The sequence below is a fragment of the Mixophyes fleayi genome, chromosome 4 (assembly GCF_038048845.1).
Source record: "Mixophyes fleayi isolate aMixFle1 chromosome 4, aMixFle1.hap1, whole genome shotgun sequence".
Lineage (NCBI taxonomy): Eukaryota > Metazoa > Chordata > Amphibia > Anura > Limnodynastidae > Mixophyes > Mixophyes fleayi.
In genome coordinates, this window is record NC_134405.1 from 276,625,107 (window position 1) to 276,646,543 (window position 21,437).

General features: G+C 40.5%; 1 protein-coding gene across 3 annotated transcripts in view; it reads left to right on the forward strand.

Moving 5' to 3' along the window:
• SAR1B (secretion associated Ras related GTPase 1B) overlaps nucleotides 1-21,437 on the forward strand; it is a 93,205-nt gene that overhangs the window by 20,689 nt on the left and 51,079 nt on the right. The window contains exons 2-3 of one of the 3 annotated variants that reach the window (XM_075209761.1): nucleotides 15,820-15,865; nucleotides 16,691-16,766. The exons of 1 other annotated variant lie outside the window; for it this stretch is intronic. In XM_075209761.1, coding sequence (XP_075065862.1) covers nucleotides 16,709-16,766 — 58 coding nt within the window. In that variant the 5' untranslated portion in view covers nucleotides 15,820-15,865; nucleotides 16,691-16,708. The remainder of the gene's footprint in view (nucleotides 1-15,819; nucleotides 15,866-16,690; nucleotides 16,767-21,437) is intronic. One more of the 3 variants, XM_075209760.1, reaches the window with a different exon arrangement.

Consider the following 21,437-nt stretch of genomic DNA (forward strand, 5'->3'; position numbering starts at 1 on the left):
CTGTGAAACAATCATTTGCGAGGGGAAGCAAATATGACAGCAGTCACCCAGTCGCCAAGCGAATCACAGACGCCATGGCTGCAATGTTAGTGTTAGATCTGCGTCCAATCTCCACAATAAACGCAGCTGGTTTTTCACAGTTAATTGAGGTTTTGTGTCCGCGTTACAGAATTCCATCGCGACACCATTTCTCCCGTAAAGCTATTCCACAACTATACCAAAAAGTGTGTAAAAATGTAGAGATTGCGCTGAAAAATGCCATTCTGCCCACTGTTCACTTAACCACAGATATGTGGACAAGTGGAAGTGGCCAAACCAAAGACTATATGACTGTGACAGCCCACTGGGTTGGTCATTCACCTTCACCAGCAGGAACAGCAGCAGCATGTACACCACTACGTAACATTTGTCACAGGCAGGCCACTCTTTGTATCACCGGCTTCACTAACAGGCATACGGCTGACAATTTGTAACGCAAACTGAGAGATGTGATTGATGCATGGCTTATACCACTCGGACTCTCCCCAGGGTATGTCATTTCAGATAACGCCAACAATATAGTGCGAGCATTACAGCTGGGTGATTTCCAACATATTCCCTGTTTTGCTCACACCATCAACTTGGTGGTGCAGAGCTTCCTACGAAATAACCGTGAGGTGCAGGAGATGCTTTCGGTGGCCCGTAAAATTTCAGGCCATTTCAGGCATTCAGCCACAGCATGTAGGAGATTACAGCAGCTCCAAGAGCAGTTTAACTTGCCCTGCCACCAACTTAAGCAAGAGGTGGTAACTCGGTGGAATTCCACCCTGTACATGCTTCAGAGGATGGAGGAACAGCGCAAAGCCATCCAAGCATATTGCACAAGTCATGACATTGGGAAAGGAGGGGGGATGTATTTCACTCTTGCACAGTGGGGAATCCTTTCAGTGCTGTGCAAGGTGCTGAAACCATTTGAAGTTGTGACATGTGAGGTCAGTGCAGACTCTGCTAGTTTGAGCCAAGTCATTCCTTTAATTAGACTATTGGAAAAGCAGCTTGAGAAAATGAAGGAGGAGCTGAAAGCAAGCAATTCAGCAAAGTATGTTGGCCTTGTCGATCAAGTACTTAATTCGCTTCACAATGATCCTCGAGTTATTAAGATCTTGAACTCGGATCAGTACGTTTTGGCCACTGTGCTTGATCCAAGGTTTAAAACCTACATTGAGTCTTTACTTGTAAATGAGCGAGATGTGAACTTTTGCAAGGAGCTATTGCTCAGCAAGTTGGCCGCTGAACTGGGCCTCGGCTTGACGACGTGTCCTCCTTCACTTTCTCAAGCTGTTGCTCGTAAAAAATTAAATTTCCAAAAAAGAAGCAGGGAAGACACAGGGGGCAGACGAGAACAATTTAACATCTGGGCTGGTTTGAAGGATTTTTCAAAAAAATGTGTCACTTTGCCCATAAGTCCATCCAATATGAGTATAAACATGCAAAGGATGGTGGAGGATTACTTTCAAGAGGTAGTTGATATGGAAATATCAGACAGTCCCTTTCCTTACTGGGAAGAAAAGCAGGCCATTTGGAAACCCATGTACAAACTTGCTTTGCAATACCTAAGCTGCCCACCCTCCAGTGTGTACTCTGAACGAGTGTTCAGCACAGCAGGGAACTTAGTCAGTGATCGCCGTAGAAGGTTACTTCCCAAAAATGTGGAGAAAATGATGTTTATAAAAATGAACTACATCTTCCACGAGGAAGGCCTTCACCATCCAAGACATCCAAGCACTGACTGTTCTCTAATGGCGGATTCAAGCGGCGATGAATTGATAGTCTGTGATGATGACGTACACACTGATGAGGGTGAGGATGAAGCTGAAGATGATGCCGATAACATCTTTTTAAAACTTTCTATGTAAGTGTAGGGTGCAATCTACCCCAAAAGAGGAAAGGGACTTGTGGCATTTCCATATCACATACCATCTTGAAAGGCTGCTGTTAGGGCAATTTATCCTTAAGGGTAGGGTGTCATAGACAGAGTGACCCTAAACTGGCTTTGTCCATTTTTCATAATATTGTACAGTCTATAATGGCTGAATTTTTTAGTATTTTATACAAGTGGAGGGGGGCCTAGAGAGACAGAAACCAAACTGGCTTTCTCCATGTCAATTAATATTGTACAGTCTATAATGGCTGAATTTTTTGGTATTTTATACAAGTGGAGGGGGGCCTAGAGAGACAGAGTGACCCCAAACTGTCTTTCTCCATGTCAATTAATATTGTACAGTCTATAATGGCTGAATTTTTTAGTATTTTATACAAGTGGAGGGGGGCCTAGAGAGACAGAGTGACCCCAAACTGTCTTTCTCCATGTCAATTAATATTGTACAGTCTATAGTGGCTGAATTTTTTAGTATTTTATACAAGTGGAGGGGGGCCTAGAGAGACAGAAACCAAACTGGCTTTCTCCATGTCAATTAATATTGTACAGTCTATAATGGCTGAATTTTTTGCTATTTTATACAAGTGGAGGGGGGCCTTGAGAGACAGAAACCAAACTGGCTTTTTCCATTTCTTTACATATTTAACTATAAGTGTAGGGTGTAATATACATTCAAAGACGATGGCTGCATTGCCAATATGCATAGATGGAGAGGAAGACAATCTGTTTTGTGTGTAGAATAGGCCTACCAACGAAGAATTAAACTGTTTTTTTGGATGATTTATTACCTCAACAATTAGATTACTTGTCTCTAAAACAGTTGGAGCACTAAATTGGGTTAATTTAGGCCCAAAAACATGGATTTTCCCAAAAAATAGCAAAACAAAACCAAACAAAACCAAAACCAAAACCAAAACACGCAATGGCGGTTTTGCAAAACCAAAACCAAAACCAAAACACGACGGTAATCCAGATCCAAAACCGAATCCAAAACCAAAACACGGGGGTCAGTGACCATCTCTACTTTATATACTGTAGATGACTCTCCAGGTTAGGAATATAAGACTTAATTTCCTAATAAATGTGTGCATAAGACAAGGCTTGCTGGGCAGAACTAGAGTGGTCATTGTTTGGTATGTGGTGCGATCTTATGCTGTCCAGTATATTCTGAAAGGATTTTTTGGAGAAAAAAATACATCACATCCCAAATAAAGCCACATGAACGTTTTTGCATAGCCCATTTTTAACATTTTATCTGCAAACTTCGTGCCCCACAGGATCCAACCTTTTGAGAGATATCACTGACCTACCCCAAAAAAAATTCTGCTCCAAAATCTCAAAAATGTTTCATATAAAGCATGTCTGATACTTTCGTCCCACTGGGAATTAAAAAATAAATAAGTTTTGGATTGTGCCCAAAGAGACTTCGCACAACTCAGCTCTTTCCTATTCTGCAATTATCACTATCTGTTTGGGATCATTGTTAGTGGACTTATAAATGAATCGATAACCCAGTAATGGTGTTCCACCCATGGAATATTCCAGCTTTTCCCCCTTGGCAAGGATTGCAAAACCTTAGAAACTTTGTATTATGTCCCATTCAGCTTTCTAACAGATATTGCACCTCTACATCTCTATCCAGAGTTCCATGATTTACAAGATAGCTTCCATCTCCCACATAGCAGATGCTACCTATATCTGTAGATTAGAGCTCTTAGTGACTGTACGAACACCCACTCAATTCTCCTAGAGACCATTTCCCTCCGCAGAACAGATTTAAGAAGACCAACCGCAGAAAGATTCTCGTGAGCTTAAATACTTCATACAAACTTCTTTGCAGAAGTTTTTAATCATCATCATCATCTATTTATATAGTGCCACTAATTCCGCAGAACTGTACAGAGAACTTATTCACATCACTCCCTGCCCCATTAGAGCTTACAATCTAAATCCCCTAACATATACACACAGACCGAGAGAGACTAAGGACAATTTTAGTAGCAGCCAATTAACCTACTTGTATGTTTTTGGAGTGTGGGAGGAAAACGGAGCACCCGGAGGAAACCCACGCAAACACGGAAAGAACATACAAACTCCACACACATGGTTGGGAATCAAACTTATGACTCCAGTGCTGTGAGGCAGAAGTGCTAACCACTAGGCCACCGTGCTGCCCACTTGTTTTCACAACATATTTACATTATTGTCCATCAGCTAGTAGCAATTTATTAATGGTTTTATTATATCTTATAATTGACTGTAACAATGAAATATGTGTAAATTCTGAAGAACATGGTGAGCACTGTTTTCTTCTAGGGAGGCAAACCAAGAATAATTCCTTAAACCTATGAAGAATTCATTTTAAGGTGATTCTTCACAATATCACAAATATTTCTCTTTTACAGTATACACTATATTATTTATTTGCATCCATTACTGCCTCTGTTGCCTTGCTGGTAATCCAGTATTGCTCGATTTTAAAATACTATATCTGGAAAATGGGAATGAAGAAATAAATATTACAACACCCTCTGTATTTAACCTATTAATGAGCATACTATCTGTTTAATACACAACAAATAGTACAATGCAGACACACAGAACTAAGGTAATATATGAATTCTCCCATGTGTTGAAGAGTATCAAATAGTATGGATAGAAGTCTAATTTTAAAATCGCCTACCCCCCCCACCCCCTTTATCTGATATAGCAACTGAACATGGGAGCAGCTGGTATGCGAATTATTTTAAAGTCTTCTGCTGACCCCTCTATACTATCATATTGTAAAAAAAAAATCAACGCCAGGAAGAAGTAGTGAAAGCGCAGTGTACAGATGCCACACTTTTTACAAAAGGGAAAAAGACCGCACCAGGTGGTCCATTAATCTAACCCAAGAGTGTATATATCAGTTCAGCTCAAATAGCATAAAGTATACTTCCCGAGGATAGATGCGCCCGATCATTAAATTTACATGGACCAAAAGTAAAGAGAAAAGGGAAAGAAATGATCATATGGGGCACTCAAATGGACAAGTGTGTATAAACAATAATCAAATTCTGTTAAATATATCTTTATTTGGTAATTCTTTAAAACTTTCTAGTAGCAAAATATTAAAAAGTGAGTATGTTGGAATCAAACATGAGATATAGAAAACCTGATAAAATAGACAATAACAATTGTCTCACCGTGTTGCTGCCCTAGATTGCTACTTTGCATAATTATCATTTCAATGGATAATATGTCATGTTGTTTAGTACCGTTGCTTATTCAAATAATTCCTTCTTAGTTAAATAATGTATTCGCCTCCAATCACACCACTATGACTAGTCTAGATGATTATATAGGAATCACCTTGCTGCATACAATGGAGACAGTGCTGGCTAAATACTATAAACTCTCTAGATACGGCCTGGGTTGTTAGTTAAATCTATATATATTATATATATACACACACACACACCTTGGAGCGTATATATTGCTCTAAATTACAGACATAGCCTTCTAACGAGTGTAAGGAAGGTCCCCTTTTGGGGATATAACTCCAATCGGTGAGCTCCGTAAGGGGCTGCTACTCATGTCCACTGATATTAAGTTCTAACATCAGAGTGATAAACTTAGGTGGTATAACTTTACTGCATACAATATGAACTGCGCTGGTTAGACACTGAGGGGTATATTTACTAAATTGCGGGTTTGAAAAAGTGGAGATGTTGCCTATGGCAACCAATCAGATTCTAGCTGTCATTTTGTAGAATGCACTAAATAAATGAAAGCTAGAATCTGATTGGTTGCCATAGGCAACATCTCCACTTTTTCAAACCCGCCGCTTAGTAAATCTAGCCCTGAGAGTTCCCTAGGTGCAGCATGAATCGCTGTTCCTATCTGCTCCTATGTTACTGCTGGTATAGCCCTATTAAAGCCCGACAATGCTCTATATAGACGGCAGAGGAAATTAATTAGTCATTGTTAACATCTCATCTGGTCTAATGGTATGGAGGCTGCCTATAATCGATATTTTGTGAAGGAATATTTGCAAGAAGCTGAGCAGTGAACGCGGCGTCCGACAACGCGCTTTTCGCTATTAGCTTTTACTAGGCAAGCCGAAGGAGAGGCTTGATTGGCTATTTAAAGTAGAAAACCCTCCCCTATTAAGACGTCACCCTTGGTAACGTTGTAGCAAGCAGGAATGGTATTGCTTCCGCCGGACATGGTAATTGTACCTCTCTGCATAGGGGAGAAATATGATCGAGGATTTATAAAGAGAAATTGTTCTATCATCAGATGGATCGGAACGTGGGGATATGTAGGGCTGGAGCTTATTTTATCCAGTAAAAGAGTAGTAAGCTTACACATTAGTATAAGTGGATCTACCGCTAAGGAGAAACTTCCTATCACGGTAAGTATGTATTCAGTAAGTAATAAACGTACACATTTGCATTATTTGATCTGATACTAAGGATAGACTTCCTATCATTGTAAGTGTGTATTATGTATAGTAGTCATTCATTTGTCAAACACCCATACAGTATTGATTATAACTCTGCCTTCAGGAGAGTTATTTCAAATCCCTTAAAGCAATCAGTACATATATATTTACTGTTTTATTTATAATAAAGAGTGATTATCCTAACTGTGTGAAATTATTTACTGTTTTGGGTAATAAATATATTAAGATGTGCAGTTCGCATCGACATTTGAAAACCATATCTTTATCGAATTATTAAGTGAATATAAGTTCCTAATAAGATTAGTGACAAAGATCGGATGAATTAAAATGTAGATTAAAAAGAAGAATATAATACCAACATTATCCAAACAGCCGAGAAGAATGTATCTAAATTAAAGAGACACCTTGATTCATACATACATATTAAATAAAGATATATTTAACAGAATTTGATTATTGTTTATACACACTTGTCCATTTGAGTGCCCCATATGATCATTTCTTTCCCTTTTCTCTTTACTTTTGGTAGATGCCACACTTTTATCAGATGTTCTTGGGTGAATTGGAGAAGGGGGTTTCTGTTAAATGTCTTATTAGCTAGCTGATAAATAATACTACTTTCATACTGCCGCCCCGGCAATATCCCGGGTTGTTAACCCGGGATATTGCCGGGGCACAGGGCAGTATAGATAACAAGATTCCCGGGTCGGGCGGGTTCATACTGCACCTGCCCGACCCGGGTTTTAGAAAAAAAAAGTGTTAAAGATTTTAATTAATAAAAAATAACATAAGAAATGTTTACTTAATTTATTTTCAGCCAGCGGTGTCTCCGGTGCGTTGCCGGCTGTCAGGGGGACCTCTAGGTACTAAAATGACGTCATTTCTAGTCCATTAGAAATGACGTCATTTTAGTACCCAGAGGTCCCCCTGACAGCCGGCAACGCACCGGAGACACCGCTGACTGAAAATAAATTAAGTAAACATTTCTTATGTTATTTTTTATTAATTAAAATCTTTTTTTTTTTTTTTTTTTTACCTCACAATTTATTTATTTTTTTTACAGTATGAATGGTGAGACCCGGGAATTACATGGGTTGCACCATTCATACTGCAGGCTAGCGGGGTCCAACATGGGAATTGCCCCTCGCAAAATCCCGGGTCTAAGTCCCGGGATTTTGTGGTTGGACTATTCATACTGCACCAAGACCCAGGGTTTTTCAGCGTGCCTCTGCAAAAACCCGGGTTTTTGGTGCAGTATGAATGGGGTATAACTGTTCCCATTATGGTCACCAGTCCTCTCTGCTTTTGTCTAAAAATGCCAAATCTGATGAGAGCTGAGAACGTGTCGGTGTACTTTTCAACATTTTACTAAAAACCTATGGTTCCATACTACATTTTTGTAGTAAAGTTATAGGAACAATAATTCTATAAATCCTTATGATATATGTAGTACATCTGAAATATGCATTTTGGGTATGTACAATTTCTAAGGAGTGATTTAGTGCTTAGAGTTGTCATTATGACTCACATAAATGGATTCCTATTGTAAATTGTAATCTGACCCTCCCTGCTGTGTCACTGTGTTTCTGGGTCTTGACAGACACTGAGAGGCATTTTGGGATTGTCGTTTTGCAGCAAGTATAACTGCTGACGTGTACAGGCAGATGTTTGAACGTTCTTGACCTTTGCTTTGAAATGTGCTTTACTTGCATTCCATTGGTAACCAGTATGAAAGCTAAACATAGATTTGATTATTTATTTTTATTGTCTGCAGTCATCAGATGTCCATTAATGTTGTATTTGACAATAACATACTTCCCAATAGGGCCATATTTACCATTCATGATGTGTAATATAAAAACTGTACATGCCTATGTATCTCTGACCAACACACTCTTTCTTATTTTTGACTGCTGGCCCCAGGGCTTGGATCTACATTATTAAAGGCTATACACATACAAACCATATCTCCCAATTGTACTGATTGTAGGACTGTCCTACCACTCGGCACTTTTGTCCTAATGGCCAGAATGATGGGACGTATGTCCCGCTCACCGCTGCTCTACAAAGCAGGGGTGTATTTAGTTGAGCGTAAGGGGTTGTGCATATAGCACTTCTGGGGAAGCAACACACCTATGATGTGGTACAACCACATGATGCAGCCGGATCCCCTTTTCAGAGAGTCCTTGTCTCATAGTATGTTAGGAAGTATGTATAAAGGTAGGCAGCACAAGTCCCGTCCCATCCACTAACCACATCTTTTATACAGTGCATTCTATAGTTATAAAACATAATTCTGCGTCACTTCAATTTAATTTAGATCAGTTGATGGGTTTTTGTTTTTTTTGTTTTTTTAATTTTTATTTGCAGATGGAAGAAAATATGTTATGTGTTTATTGACCATTACTCTGTGTAGGGATAGAATCACCCCTCTCAATTTGTTCTGCCACTAGACACAAGTAGACGAAGGCGTAAAAAATATAGAAAATTAGGCGCCTATTTATTAATAGGCTAAAAGCCCTATATCCGTTTTTATTTAATAAGTCTTCACTGGTCCGGAGAATTTTCGCCAGCAGTAGCCTTCGTTGGAGGCCTCTGGCAAAACTCTGCATGGGGAAGCCTATTTACCCTGTACAGCTGTGGTACAAGTCCATGAGCAATGATAGAAAATATTCAATATAATGATAATAGACCACTTAGTATGAAGGGATTTTGTCTTCCACAAATGTGAACTTTTTCTTGATATTTTCATTTGGAAGACATTGTGAAAAAATAAGACCGAGGATTTGTTAATACCTATAATAAAATGCAAGTGTTGTTCACACGAATAAGCATAGTTGGCAGCATTTTAAGAGTTTCCAGGGGCACTTTGTATCTGAGCTGCCACATCTAAGCATGCCCCACACAATACCTCCTTAGTGGACCTTGGAGCAGTGCAATCTCCATAATGTCATGTTTTCTCAATTTGATTTTAACATGTCTTTAAATTATCTTCAATATTATAACATATAAAGCCAAGAAAATAAGAATAGATTGTATGAATTTCATCTAAGAAATGCAGGAAAAAACCTTTTTGTGATGTTTGTCAGTACAAAAAAATATGGAGTTTTTCAGGAAAATCTGATTTTAAAACTTGTATTTGACTACATTCACAAGCTAACTTAGTTTCCAGAGGTCAAGGTTACTGCGCATTGAGCTGTGTAACGTGACATGAGGCTATATATTTGGGAAACCCCCTGCCCAGTATTAACACTCTGACAAACTATGTGCTGCAAAAGCCATCCAGGCACATTTATTGAAATGGAAACCCTGAATGCAGCTTTGTAATTTTATAGGAAAATATACTTTGGTATAATTTGAAATAACAGTGCAAACAATACAATACAGTAATAAGACAGTGTGGATGAAAGTGGTGCACTGCAAGTTGGGGCCATTCTGTATGAATGCAGCATGGCATGGAAGCATCATGTGTCCAGTTTGCAGCTTTTAGAGGTCTTAAAATCACTTGCAGTGAGGTACAGCAGTCACAGTATGCAAACCCTCCTGTAGCAACAACTGTAAAATCCTTTCTTATTTGTATTCTGGGACTTGTAATTCCACAAATGCTGATTAGACAAACACTTGGTGCACTTTTACCTGCCCACCCATCTATCCCTAACTCTTCAGCCCTTGTGGCCAGATATAGTCCAAACCCCACTTGAATAATAACATAGGTAAAAATAACCAGTAACTTATCTCATACTTGCCAACTTTTTTCAGATGGCTTCCGGGAGCTGAGGGAGGGAGGCGGGCGTGTTGAGGGTGGGGCTCCGGAAATCGCGTCATTTTAGCCTGCCCTGTGACGTAATGACGCAAATCGCGTCATTTTATAGCGGGGGCGGGGACAAATGCCGCGATTCCCGGTGAATCGCGGCGTTTGAACAAAATTCTGTCCACTTCACTAGGAAGTGGGCAGATCAGGGAGATTGCCACACTCTCCAAGAGTCCGGGAGACTCTCGCGAAATGCGGGAATCTCCCGGATATTTCGGGAGAGTTGGCAAGTATGACTTATCTGCACCAGTGTGTGTCACAGGGCTGGACTTGATTATCTCCAAATTGGCTGACTTGTAAAATGTCCTTCTTCAGAGATGCATGCAAACCTCCTCCTACAGCTTAAAACTGTGACTTGCCAGCAGGTTCTGTTCAGGACTGCACTGAGCTCTGATATCTCTGCAGACTGTCTGCTCTCTCTCCTCAGACCACCAATTCAGTGCCCTTCTGCCTAGGGTCACCTATCTGGACTGGTCACACAGCTCAGTCTCTCCCAGGATGCTCCTCTACCTCTTCGCCCTCTGGTTTCTCAGTCGTCTTAGGTTCCGTCCCCTTTTCATAATAGCCTTGTTGAAGATGTAATTCCTCTAGCTGAATTGGTAAATAGCTATATCCATCTTTTTTCTTACTGATGCAAGTCCAATTGCAGCATCCCCAGGGGTTACATATATGTGTCTAGTTCATTGGATTTGGCTCCCAAACAGAAGAAATGAGTTGTAATTTTACTCTGAGCAAACTTCATAACATGGGAGGCCCATTCAAATGTTACATTTTCTATTGGAACCGGGTGGAAAATGGAATGAATTTGAGCAGGTCTAGTTTTGCCAAAGACAATTGCACAAGTTAGCAGAAAGCAGGAAAGGACAATTGCTTCTAACTTCTGTGCCCGTCAAATCCTAATTTTTTTTATTGCATAGGGGAACATACCCACAATGAATGTAGTTAATGAGCATTCTTTTCCATCATACCTTATCTTTTGCTGCCTGTGAGTTTGTTAGACAACAAAGATCCTGCCATTCAGTATACCAAATTATTTGTGATATTTGGTCAATAGATAATTTTTCAGCAAATCCCTCATCAAACCTGTCTTAAATACAAAGGGATTTGAGAAGACGTTGTAGTGTTAAATGTGTTCCTATTTTTGTAAATGTTTGTTTTTAAAAATAGTATTGGAAACTGCAATTTTATTATCGTAATTTGTAAGGCGCCACAGTGCTCTGCAGCGGAGTGCAGTAGGGAAAACAGTACATATAAGAAGAAGCACAAGGTAGACAAAATAAACGCAGACATGAAAACAAAGGATATGAAGAACCCCCTTCATTAGAGAGTTTACATTGTAAGTTTCAGCAATTCCTTGTGAGCAAATTTTCCGATTCAGGTTGGCAATGAAGAATTATTTTGCTTACTATGTTTACAAATTGGTGCTTTAGTTTTCAATAATGTAAATATTTTATTGCATCGACAACAGTTCTTTAGAATTTCTATGATAGCAGCGGGAGCATAGAATAGGCATAACAACTAAAATGTATATGTAATCAAATCTTTGATCTTGTTCCTTATATTGTGTAATTAAACAGATATTTACACAAAATTTTTGAAAGATGAGGTCTCGAAGGCCACATTACAACAAGAAATATTGGGACAGTTTTTCGCAATTTGATCCAATAATTAATTCACACAACCCAAGTATATGACACTGCTTTACAGATTTCAGTGTATTCTCTATCGACAATCTGGGTTAGTGCTGACAGAAACAGAGGCATGGAGTCGAATGTATTCCTGGTCTTCACCAGGGACCCCCACAATGGGTTTGGGCTTAGCTGCAGGTAGGTTCGCAGGTCACTGCCCTCTCTTTGGCCTCTATGTGTAACAAGCTCATGCCAGGCTGAAGAAAAGGACAAGTTAACATAGACTGGTATACGGTGGAGTGCCAAGTGGAGATCAGAAAGGCACATCAGGACAGGCCGGGTCAGCAATGATCCAAAAATGACAGAGCCAGACTGCTCCAGACACCTCTCCTGCCTTGGTCACAAGTATGCCTTGGTCACAAGGAACAGCCACTATAATACACAAGAACGCTGGAGTACATGTAAGAGTTTAATGCTCTGGCAACATATTGTGTGCCAGAGCAAGTTTAAATCAACTGAGACAGATTTGAACTGGCTGTGTATTTAGCGGACACATGACTACAGTTTAAAATCTTACAGAAAACTATACAGAGTGGGGAGGCAGTGGGAAGGAAGCACACTGCAGCTGGCTTCGAGAGAGAGAGAGAGAGTGCCTGCCTGCCACACTCAAGTGTGGGTTCCGGACACAAAATGTAAGGTTTGTCAAGAAATTTTCTGTGGAACATCTTTACAAAACAAGGAGCATGAATGTCTGAGGCCTTAACTCAAGATGCTCCTCAGAACTGAAACCCTTTCCAAGCAATGAGGAATTTAAGACTCCTTTAGAAACATGGTTTTAGGAACCCCTCAACCAGTACAGCAAAACCCGGAGTCTGCTCCAAATGTCTGCTGTTCACTGTTGCCCCTAGTGGTGGGGATAGGCTTGACTGCAGACAAACAGAGGGTCGTGAGATGTGCACTGGCTGGGGAGAACCCAGGAAAAGTTACCGAGGCCATAGAGTAGGAAGTGCAGGAGGGAGCCAGGAGAGACACCGAGTGGATGGTGTCAAGACTGATATCACTTGTGGCCACTGGAATGAATAAAGAAACCGCTGATAGAAAAGTCCCCTGATATGCAGCAATCTCTGTACCGGTGCTGGTCCGGGAAGGAAAGTAACTTGCAGTGATGGGTAAAGCTGATGGAACTGAACGTAGGCAGTTGCCAGTGGTAACTACAACCCACAGTACTGGTGAGAGTCCGGAGATTTCGGGAAAACCATTCTTAGGCAGTTGCCAGGGGTAACTATAATTACAGACACACAGTGATATATGTAACAGTCAAAAGTACCTGTGGAAAAGTTGAGTCCAGAGCCAAAGTAAGATTGTTGAAATCTGAGCGAAGTGATGCAGCAGAGGTTGCATCTCCGAATACAGGTATGATGAGCGGATGAGCTGCAGATCACGCCGGAGCCTTGCCTGTTAGCACGACTTTGCCGGGGTTCAGGAGATAGCGGACTGGAACTGGTGAGTAGATAGAAGAATAGTCAGGAACCGAATCAGGTCTGGTACACGGGAAATCCACACAGGAGAAGATTCAAAGCCGAGTCGGTACACAGGGAAATCCAATGAAGAGTAGACAGGAACGGTAACGGTCTGGTACACGGGGATACCACAAGCCGGCAGGAAACAACAGGAACAGGTAACAAGGAAAACACAAGGGAGCAGAACACTATGGTAAACGTATTAACAGCAGTCCTGCAGAGGATTAGCCGGCTATTTAAGGAGAGCAAAACCAATAGGCTGCAGGTGATAATGAAGCCAGGTGAATGAGCTTGCAATGTTAATAGAGGTGTATACATCCGAATAGTGGCCTGAGCGATTTTATTGCCATCTATCTTTGTCAAAAAGGTTGCAGTCTCCAAAGTGTGAGTGGAAAGATTTGGAGACTATAAAAGCAGAGATGAAATTGTGCGTTACTCCAAAAAGACTGATAAAACAACTGACCCTAAGGCTTGATGCAGGGTAACTGAGGTAGTAATGATCAGTGGAAGAGTGGATGGAGTAGCCTCTCAAGAACTAGTTAGGCTTTGGAGGTTCCCTGCTGTTTGAACCTTATCTAAGCAAATGTCCTAGTTGGGCACAGTAGAAACAAAGGCTTTTTTTTTTGTACCTTTCTTGTTCCTCAGGAGTGAGGCAGAAATGCTCTAATTGCATGGGCTTTTTTGAAAGGAGACTCGAACAAGGATGCCAACTTGACTGCAGGATGACTAGATGAAATGTCCACTCTGTTACAGAGCATATTGAGGTCAAGAAAGACTGGAGTTTCCGCAAAGCTAGTTGGTCTTTGCCAGATAGTTGCCACCAGAGCTTTGTTATTCCCTTGTAATTCGGACAACAAGGTCCAAAAGTTGCATACTGGCCTATCATACCAGAGCCTTGGCGTAGGTGAAGATTTACTAAAACAGCCAAAGGAACACAGCTTGGTTCATTGAAATTCCTTTTTTAATTTTCAGGAAGGAGGCACAACTGTGTAGAAGTGGTTCATTACGCTCCCAGAGCAGTGAAGCCCAGGTTCGAGCTTGACCAGAGTAGCAAGGATATTATATAGGCTATTTTCACATTCTAGGGTGGAAAATTCTCTGTACTTTGCGCAAATTGAATCGCACAGTGAGTCGGGAAGCCGTTGCGGGTCTAGGATCAGTCATATTTTGGTGGAGCAGGAATGCATAGCGGAGACTGGCATTATAACGGGTAGATGCCTGGACAGGAGCAGGTTTGAACGCCTGACTGGCCTGGATATTCTCGAGTGTATCCTGGTGGTTAGAGAGGCCTTGTAAAAATTGCATGAGTGATCCTGGTTAGCCTCTCGCTTCTCAACTTTACTCTAGGAGAAGGGTTCAAAGTGTAATCTGTGGTACCAGAGTATACTGTTGTGATTCAGTGGAGTCTCTAGCACTAGTTGAAACAGGCGCGGAGTCTAACAAACCCCTGATTTTTACCAGGACCACTGTAAGGGATATTGAGCTTCCTTTGGATAGGTTTGCAGGTCTGCCCTGCCCCCAGGTGTACCAAGCTGCTAGAAGAATAGGTCAGGTCAGCACAGATGAGAAAAGTAGCAGTATCAAAATAACAGTAAAGAGAGTTGTCAGGAATGGTCCATGTCGTAGTCACAAGGAGCAGCCACTAAGCGTTCCAGCACAGGAACGCTGGAGTACAGGTAAGAGCCGAATACATACTGTGTGCCCAAGCATGTTTAAATAGGCTGAGTCAGCTTTGAATTGTGTCGGCTGTGTATTCAGCAGTCACATGACTGCAGCCTTAAATCTTACAGAAAGCAGGACAGCAGCAGGAAGGAAGCACACTCTAGCCGGATCGAGGAGCAGGACTGCGAACAGTCCGGTGCCTGACCATATAAGGCTATTTATATGGTATTTTATGACTAGACTAGTCATGGCTTTTTCTGTAGCACATGTAGCATGGGAAATATGAGCTATTACTTCTGGTTTATTGGACAAAAGTTGAAATCTGTGAGACTGACTTCCATTAAGGAGAAATACCGGATTGTTGACATCGCTCAACTCATCAACTTATTACTACTTTTGTTTTTGTTAGGAATGCAGTAAAACAGTATAGGAACATGTTTCGCCTAATTGGGGTACCATAGAAATATCAGAAGTCTTAACTAGACAAAAATAACTTGTCATAGATTTCCACTGACAGAGCAGGAACTCTTTTGGAACAAGCAATATGAGAGCTTCCAGTTCCAAGTCATTTCACAAAAATATAAGCTATATGTTAGAGAGATTGGATGCTATCACTAATGCTGCCTTAAGCCGACCTGCCATTTTTAAATATGCAGTTACTAAACTATTAAAGGCGTCTTGCCCACATTACTTAGTATGTATAATGTATATCACTATGCACCTCCTCTTGCTGTTAGCATATTAGAAGCATACGGGTAACCTATGGAAACTCTGGGATATATAAACCTAACCATACCGGCTCTGAAAATTGTCTTATTTGCTTGTCTTAATAGCCTCTAAATAAGAATCTCAGTGGTCAAAGAAGCTGCTACGATTTAAGTAAGTGGTAATAAAAATATCTAAAAAATACTTTTTTACATGTTGCATCTTCTCCCATTTAGCAGAGCATCCTCTGGCAGGTCCTGGGTTAAAAGGTTTAGAGTAGGTGAAGTCATTCACTGCTCCCAATTAATGTTACTCGTCCAGTGATTTTAATGGCCATTGGTGACTGCATGTGGAGACCCGGCCCTGACATGGAGGAGAAGCAGCCAGCAGCTTTTATGAAAAGCTGCTGCTGAGAATGTGGCCCTTAACTGTGATGCTACATCCCTCCTTTTTCCTGCCAAGGTAAGAAGTAACAAGGTTGGGAGCGTGCTCAGGGCTTGCGCCTGCCTTGACATCATGTCTATTTGTACCATCGACCTCTGTAGGTCTTGGTGTCATCCTGGTGATGGCATATAGAATGAAGTTTTGCTTTACTTCTAAAATGCAACAAGTCCAGTAAAAATATATAAAGATCAGATAGCAATTCATATATCTTAAGAAGGTAAAAAATGCAAAGTGAAGTTTTTTTTTTTTCTACTGTGAAACATACGTTTTTACAGTTTTAGTTGCAGTGTCAGATTTTTGAAGCAAACCTACCATTTTATAAACAATGACCAAGCTTAATAGAAATTGTTACTTTAAGAATTCCAGCTTACCATACATTAACCTTTCTGGTATTATTTGATGCCACTTATTAAGTAGAATGCCCTTTGCCCAGGCAATAACAGTTTATTGTGTATTTTGGCATATCTTTCCTGACTAGAGCCTGTCTGCTGGGAAACAAAGAGAATGTATAAACCTTACAGGATCTGACTATTTTTGTATTTTATTTTCTTCTAGGCTTACTAACCTCTGGATATGTCATTCCTGTTTAACTGGATCTACAGTGGTTTTAGCAGTGTGCTCCAATTTTTAGGTAAGGTACAGTAAGGTAAGCTTGCTGATATTTAAAACATCAGTGGTTAAGAGCCATTGGTTCTCTTTTCCTTCTTTTATATTTGTAAATAGAACTGCCAAGTCTCTTGTAAAGCAAACTTTTATATTGCACTTGTAGTACACTGTAACTGTCCTATATATGTTACTGTTCATCATGCCCTGCACTTTTCAGGAAAACCTTTAACAAAAAATATTTATTTTTTTTTGTATGTGAAATAAATATTTCATACCCTAAAAAAAAAAACCTGTTCATGTCAAATCCTGGTTTTAACACACTTGGCAGACAGAAGCCATTTTGTTTGGCACTCCTAAATTTGTGCATTCTTGGTGGAGATACAATTCGGCACGATGTGCGTCTGTGGACTGTTCTGGAGCACATTACGTCAATGTCGAGGATGGAATCAACGCCCATTTTCCCCCCACATCCCATAGATGTGCGAGGGGGAAAATAAGCAGAGATTCCTTACTGTAATGGTCAGCAATGTGCGCATCCATGCATCACAGTAATGTATGTCGGACACATCACAGCTAATTGAATCTCCCTCTTGGAGTGGCTTCTTGTCATGTCTTACAATAGATTGTGGAAAAGCACTGAAGGGGATTAGTATGCAGAACTTGATATGAGTCAAATAGATGATTCTACAACACCTGCATTACAATTTTTGACAATATATGAAAATATTTACTTTTATGTTCTTAAATGTTGCAAAACAGTATCTCATATAAGAACAGCTTGTGTATTTTAACTTCAATTTCTTGCAATAAATGCATTTTCAGAGGGTGGTCATAGGATCAGAAAGCCTACTGGTGTATTGCAGGCTACTTTGGTAGGTTCCATACTTCATGGGCCACATGACGTTCCAACTTAGACTTGCAGTGGAAAGCCAGATGGCAAACAAACACACTTGTGGCTTTTCTTAGACATTAGCACGATGCAGATTGGCCACAAGAGGACAAAATTGCTGCAACCATGTCATAAAACTACTATCATTTGTCATTATTGTAGAGGTTAGCACTTCTGCCTCACAGCACTGGGGTCATGAGTTCGATTCCCGACCATGGCCTTATCTGTGTGGAGTTTGTATGTCCTTCCTGTGTTTGCGTGGGTTTCCTCCGGGTGCTCCGGTTTCCTCCCACACTCCAAAAACATACTGGTAGGTTAATTGGCTGCTATCAAAATTGACCCTAGTCTCTCCCTCGCTGTCGGTCTGTCTCCTCTCTGTCTGTCTGTGTGTGAGTGTGTGTCTATATTAGGGAATTTAGACACCAAGTTCCAATGGGGCAGGGACTGATGTGAATGAGTTCTCTGTACAGCGCTGCGGAATTAGTGGCGCTATATAAATTGATGATGATGATGATTATTGTTTTGATAGTGCTTTTTTTTTTTTTTCCGTACTCCTGCATTTGCCTGCCACAGTTCACTGCAGGACAGGAAATGGAGCTATAGGCAATAATATCACAATATGTCAGACTGATGGCAATGTAACAATTTAAGGGTCAGTGGTCAGTGTTGGACATCATTTATGTTGGTGCTGCTGGGTAGCATGTATGTTTCACACCTCTGGAAATTCAGTATGCTGACACTTTTGGGCAAATAGGGCCTGATTCAGAGTGGAACGTACGCATAAGCGTAAGTTGGGGTTAAAAAAAGATGTACACAAAAGTATGCATGTCGTATTCAGAGTTGAATGTTTTATATGTTATGACCGCAATTATCATGAAGCATATTTTAAACTTGAACAAACTAGCCAATACAGCAGTAACAACTGACATACATACACCAATTTATTTTTTTATTCTTTAAGGTTTGTTACAACACGTTCAGCAAATCCTAATCTATAGCCGAGCGACTACAGAAGTCTCAATAAATATCTGCATATCATTCACAAACCTCTAATTACAAGTGGTTCAGGTGTTCGTCATCATCTGCTACTTGAACCTGCCCCTGGTGACCCCCAAATAAAACCATATGTGACTACATCCCAGTCTGAATCCGTTTGCTTACAGTACAGCACCCTATCCTATAGCCTTCACACCTCTTTAGGCGTAAGAAGTCGTCCGTGCCAAAAAGTTTGCAGGTCTGAATATCTGCAGTTGTATACGTTCACTTTCTGAGCATGTGCAGTGAAAAAACCTCAGGTACGCTCTACAAATGGACCTATATCTCACTCTTATTTGGGCCCACAGCATGTGTTCACTTGGCATAGTGTATATGGGCACTACTGTTCGCATTATTTGGCAGAAATTGGGTTAGCAAATGAAGTGAAGTGTTTAGGCAAAGCTGGGAAAAATGACATTTATGCTGTTAATTCAGAACATCAATGCTAGACATAATGTATGTGTTCACTACTGGTTAAAATTTGTGTAAAGTATAATACTATTTATTCTTTTAACTTAATTCCTTGTATTGGGCCCCAAATACCCCATTCCAACACTGGTTGACAACAAAGGCATCAATTTTGTTTGTTTTGACTATGAGCACCAATGTCCGTTAAATTGTAACCACTACTGACTCCTAATATTGAATACAGTATTGTAAAGTTGCAATAGGCATGAACTTCTATATGTATAGGTTCATGTCAGTTATTGTTTTGCCAAGATAAATCAGCTAAGATAAATATAGTTCCTTTCTGGTGTCTTGCATGCTCGGTACTCTCCCGCCCGTTCGGATTCGAAATTGACTCAAAACATCATCGTGACGTATTCGTTTTTCTGAGCTCGGTTCTCGCGAGATTTGAAAAGCATAAATACCAGCCTCCACAGCAATCCATCGCCATTTGACAGAGGGAGAAAGCGGGGTTAGGTCTCACTGGCTATATCAGCGCAGGGACAGAGCTGTAATTGGAGACATTATTGTTTCTATTCAATACCATTCTAATCTTCATACCAGTTGTTACAGCAGTAACAGGAGAATAGAGGAGGGTTTTTGTTCAGTTTCTGGCACTCCCAAGTGCTTTTGGGGTGTCCCCCATTGTTTTGCATTAATTTTTCTGGCTGTCAAAAGTCATATTTGTCAGCAGTATTTCTACAATTATTTTGCACTACAAGTGGTTTGGGCTCAGTAAAATGGATTCAAAGCAGTCCACATATGAGCAGAATCAGCAACCAGGTTCTGTCACCAGTCCTGATGGTAGTGTTCCCAGTACGTCATCTGGGAAAGGCGATGTAAAAGTACATATTCTTTTTAAATCAGGGAAAAAAACACACACCCAAAAAAAATTTACAGTGTTGAAGCGAAAAAGAAAAGTAACTGAGGAAAAGTTTAAGTGCGGATAAAAAAAAATTGGCAACATGCCATTCTACACATGCAGTGGCAAAGAAAGAATGAGGCCTTCGCCTTTCTCTATTAGTGGCAGATCAAAAAATGTTACCAAGCTATCTTCTTGTACAGACACTCGTGACCAAGCAAAACCAAGTAATTTGGAGTCTAAAAGTGGTGCACAACTACTGTTACGCGTAAAAGCCGAGCTGCAAGAAAACAGTGAGGCATTAGAGGATAATGTATGCTCTGAATCAGAAATGACACCAATCCCTGGGGAGAGTCCATCCACCACCAGTGGTATGTCTAATCGTGAGCATTCTGTTAGTGACAGTGTACCCATAAAGAAAGTTCCTTTCAGCAGTTCTGCTGATGTGTGCCTTAACAGCCCGAGTGTAGCCAGTGATACACCAATTGAGGGTGCCACTTTTGAATTAGAAAAGGATGAGGGGGAGATTTGTGTAGGCAACGAGGGCACTAATGATGATGTTGATTATGATGCAGACAGATACCAAACTACCTTGGTTCCCTTATTTTTACATTCTAATTCTACAGTCTATGCAGGCGGCTTTTTTTTCTATTCAACTACAAGTGGAGGGTGTAATATACACCCAAAGATGATGGCTAGATTGCCAATAATCAAAGATGGAGGAGGTAGACAACCAGGTTTGTCTGTATAATTTGCAGGCAAGTGTTCAAATTAAGGACGGCCTATCAGGGATTAAACTGTTTTTTCCATAATTTATTAGTTTTAGAATTACCTCACTTATCCAAGAAACTGGTGGAGCACTAAATTAGGTTATTTTAGACCAAAAAAATTGCCAAACCAAAACCAAAACACGCAATGACGGTTTGGCAAAACCAAAAACACAATGGTAATCCATCCAAAACCAAAACACGGGGGTCAGTGAGCATCTCTAGTAAAGAGCTGTAGCCATCCTGGGTTAAGGTTAATCATCTGCAGTCTAGCAAGGAAACGGTCAACCCTACAATAGTACCCTGTTAATTAAATCACCTTTGATTACATTACTGTGTCTGAGATCCATGATGATGCTGTTGTTCATTAAATCACTATTGATTATGTTCCTTTGGGGATATCCTTTGTGTGACTATGGAATCTGTAGACTGTGCGGAGCCATTACTGGCAGGGGGTCTGACACAAATACAGGTAGTTTCAGATTAGGTGATAAGTAGCGCACAGCTGACCACGCCAAGATATATATTGAATGTCTACCACAGTCAATAGCTAGAAATCTCACACGATAGTCCACAACCTTGTGTTTTACAAATACGGGTAGTATTTTAGCCATGTCCCAACCCTCAGGGCTAATCCAAGAAAATTGCCAGAATTCATCACATCCCCAGTGATTTGGCTCTTTTGTTTCATATCAA